Raw genomic sequence first — 4,047 nt, forward strand, 5'->3', positions numbered from 1 at the left:
AGAATTCTTCATGTAAAATACAGTAAAACATTTTTAAAAGACCACCCTCATAAAGACCACTTTTATTAGTTTTGTTTGTTGGTATACGACAAAACGCCACGTGGGTGAGGGGTTTGCCTCCCGGGAATAATTTATAAGGAAAACTGTCCCCTAATTAGGTATTGGCAGCACCAAATTCGACAGAGGGCGCTGTTTTTGAGCCAAGATGGCTGCCGAAATAGGTAAGGAAGCGAACATGCGTTTGTTCAGTACCTGAGCCGATTCAGTTTCCGTCCGTGACGACTACTGCGAAGACCAAATGGAGAAGAAATCATTGAATTTATGTCAAATTCTAGACTATATCGGCGACAGGAAACGTTGTCTTGTATAAGGTGAAGCCGTTTTGGATGCTGACACATCGTATTTTGTGGATTAAACTCTAACAACAACATTGAAGTTCATGTTGTTGCTTTAGTGTTGCAATCTCAGATATTGTCATTTTAATACATCTCAATTACAGGGAGAATACACGTGCAAAGCGGGGCTGTCTGGTTTTTGTAAACATGTGATACAGTAACATGTTTATTACACGTTAACAGATGAGAAGTATTTAAATATTTTAAGCAGTATACACCATGTTCTAATATAAAAACATAGTTTTATTTATCATAAAATTAGTGCCAATCTGAAGGCTGCCCTGCTGAGTCATTCAGCACTTATACAACATGAACTTCAATGTTGTTAGAGTTTAATCCACAAAATACGATGTTTCAGCATCCAAAACGGCTTCACCTTCTACAAGACGACGTTTCCTGTCGCCGATATAGTCTAGAATTTGACATAAATTCAATGATTTGTTCTCCATTTGGTCCTCGCAGTAGTCGTCACCGACGGAAACTGAATCGGCTCAGGCACTGAACAAACACATGGTCGGTTCCTTACCTGTTTCGGCAGCCATCTTGGCTCAAAAACAGCGTTCTCTGTCGGATTTGGCACTTGCCAAACGTGAAGAAAATTCCACGTGGCGAGAGACCCTTTGGCGAGACGCGAAACCACCGACCAGTGGTCGGTGGCCCATCTATGGCCAAATCTTGTCTCTAAGTAGCGATTTTACTGTATATTATTGGATCATTTATAAAACAGTTAATGAGAAATTTGATAATATTTTATTAAATTAAAAGAAATAAAGGTTAGAATAATTTATATTTTTATTATTAAAGTATTTTCTGAATAAAATCATAAATAAGATTTTAATATTTATTTACAATTATCATTATTTGACAGATAGCCATGACTCGAGTTGGAAACCATACAAATAGCCCAGACCCACAATCAGTTAATTCGCGTCTTTTCGTAGGTAATCTCAATACTTATTCAGTAACAAAAGAAGAACTGGGCAGAGTATTTCAGAGATATGGTTCTGTTATCGGAATTTCTATGCACAAAGGCTATGCTTTCGTGCAATTCACAGATACCTGGGATGCAAGAAATGCTATTATGGGAGAAGATGGAAGAACTTTAGCTGGACAAGTTTTAGGTAAAGTTTGCTTATACGGTGAAGTATCGAAAATATTAAAAAATCTTTTTCGTCTTAACTTTGTTTCCGAATGATGTTTTTAACATTCATTCGGAATTTTTTCATTTTGAAATTTTGATTAGTGTATTTTTTTTATTATAAATATTGTGATTCTATAAATTATATTTTCAATACAGTAGAACCTCGATTATCCGCCCCCCGATCAACCGACCCCTCGGTTAACCGACCGTCCTAGTCGGCAAATTTCAAATGTCCGCTAGTGATGTGGCGCTACAATATTTGGCTATGTCTTGGCTACTTTAATATTATTTTTACGTGTTTTAGCTGGCAACACTCATTCGACCATGAAAGGGAGCCAGTATTTAAACGAAGCTTAATTTTCTAATTTTTAACGATACAATAGCGACGATTATTATTTTAAAAAATTTTTGTTAGGCTTAACATCGATGAAAATTCAACGCAAAGTAGGTTAATAGCGATATACTAATATACTAATTACATGGGATATAATAATATACTACACTAATAATGGATTTTTTCATACTTTTCGGTTATCCGACTTTTCAATTATCCGACCAACCCCAGTCCCCAATTAGGGCGGATAATCGAGGTTCTACTGTAGTTTGTATTTCTACATTCCTTATGATGGTTTGAACTTAGAACACGTAAACTCCAAATACTATTCTTCAAGTTTATAATATATAAAATGTGAATTTACACCCGTGTATATTTGAAAACCTAGACAAATTGAAAAACCGTATAAGAATTTCGACGCTTCACTGTATTTATTTACTTTTTGTGAATATTTATCATAATAATGAATCGTTTTTATAATAATTTTCCTTATTCTCTTTCGCGTTTGATAAAGTAGCTATGACGCTCAATTATGAATAACGTAATAAATTATTAATTTATTAAGTACTGTACTTCACTAGTTATTTTAATAATAGATTTAATGAGAAAACTTAAATATAAGTAATCTTATTTTAAGATTTTTATTAAATTAATAAAAATTATCTTTTCAAATATATAAACTATGTAAATTATGTATTTAAATTTTATTTTCTTGTTATATCCTAATTTTGACTACATTAGTTAATTAGAAAATATTCTCAATTTTAAAACTTTATTTTATAATATTAAAATTGTTGAATTCTATTTGATATTAAATATTTAGTTAGGCATTATTTAATGTCTGTGATGAAAATTAACATATAATCAATCAATCAATATTCAATATACAATCAATATTAAAATCAACATACAATAGAAATGATCAATAGAAAGGAATAAGATACATTAATCCTATAACTACACAGATAATTAATTTTGGCATGGTACAACTGAGATCAATGTTAGCTGTTCTATTAAGTAAAATTAACAGATTTATAACAACCGGTTGGATTTCTCTTGTTACATAGTTATTGTAATTTTTAGTGTAGTTCCAATATTTATTTCATTTAGAAAATGGCAATTGTGTATAATTATTATAGAATTCGAGTGTGTATAGGGGTTTATGCATATAAATTCTATAATAACCAGTGCTAATTAAGACACTATGTAGATAAAGTGACAAAGCATTACAATATAAGATGACAAATTTTAATATCATAACCATTATTTATGTATTGCATTGTATAATATATGCCTGTAAATATATATTTTAAGTTCCTGTTATATAACTTAATACAAGATCGTTAAAATCTATGCGATGCTATTCTGGTCGATAGTATGATGTCTAATTAGGTCGTCTAATTACTATAGGATTTATGTACTCAGAAACGGAATTTTAAAAATTAATTAGAAGTTGAATTAGTAGCATCACGTAAACCTTTTTAAGGAGTACAGATATTCTTTTTTTCTTGCAATTATATCGCTATCATTATAGTATAATATTAAACCTAATTTTTATATTACTAATTAAAGGTTAAAGCCACAAAAAATGGAGACTTCTCTTAATTTTGATTACAAAATTTATTCATGAGCGAAATAATTTTTCTTTAGTGGCAATTTGGACAATATTTTATTATTAACATACACTATTTTAGATAGAATATTATTATTCGATTATTTAAAATGCCAAACTTTTCTTATGATTTATGAACTAGTTAAGTAACTTGTTATTGGAAATGTAATTAATAATTAATACTTATTCTATATTCATCTTAATTATCAACATTAATCTGTATATGATAATTAGAATTCAAATACTAATGAGGTAGTTTCAAATAATGATATAGTACTTATTGAATAGTTAATGTGAAACTATCTTATTGATTTCATAATTAAGTATTTTTATAATTTTTTTCAGATGTCAACATGGTATCAGAACCCAAACCGCATCAGATTACAAGAAAGCGACAGGGATCTGCCTCAAGCACGTGAGTAGATACATTTTAACAATGATTAAATATACCGTATGTATTTTAATCTTGTCTAGTCAAAATACTGTATGATTAGCCTATTTAATGAAATTTTTGCAGTTTATTAAAAAAAATCTCGTTATTTTTTCATACTTTTGACAAACTGAC

General features: G+C 30.1%; 1 protein-coding gene across 3 annotated transcripts in view; it reads left to right on the plus strand.

The window, feature by feature from the left end:
- The window catches only part of LOC111623585 (heterogeneous nuclear ribonucleoprotein C-like), an 18,565-nt gene extending 14,518 nt beyond the window's left edge, over window positions 1-4,047 (plus strand). Inside the window, exons 1-3 of one of the 3 annotated variants that reach the window (XM_023366214.1) lie at window positions 757-1,168; window positions 1,264-1,516; window positions 3,828-4,047. In XM_023366214.1, the coding sequence (XP_023221982.1) occupies window positions 1,270-1,516; window positions 3,828-3,901 (321 nt within the window). In that variant the 5' untranslated portion in view covers window positions 757-1,168; window positions 1,264-1,269 and the 3' untranslated portion in view covers window positions 3,902-4,047. Of the gene's footprint in view, window positions 1-756; window positions 1,169-1,263; window positions 1,517-3,827 lie in introns of those variants that run through there. The other 2 variants (XM_023366212.1, XM_023366213.1) reach the window with 2 other exon arrangements.

This window comes from Centruroides sculpturatus, unplaced genomic scaffold (genome assembly GCF_000671375.1).
Source record: "Centruroides sculpturatus isolate CEXI.00-Female unplaced genomic scaffold, Cexi_2.0 scaffold16, whole genome shotgun sequence".
Taxonomy (NCBI): Eukaryota; Metazoa; Arthropoda; class Arachnida; order Scorpiones; family Buthidae; genus Centruroides; species Centruroides sculpturatus.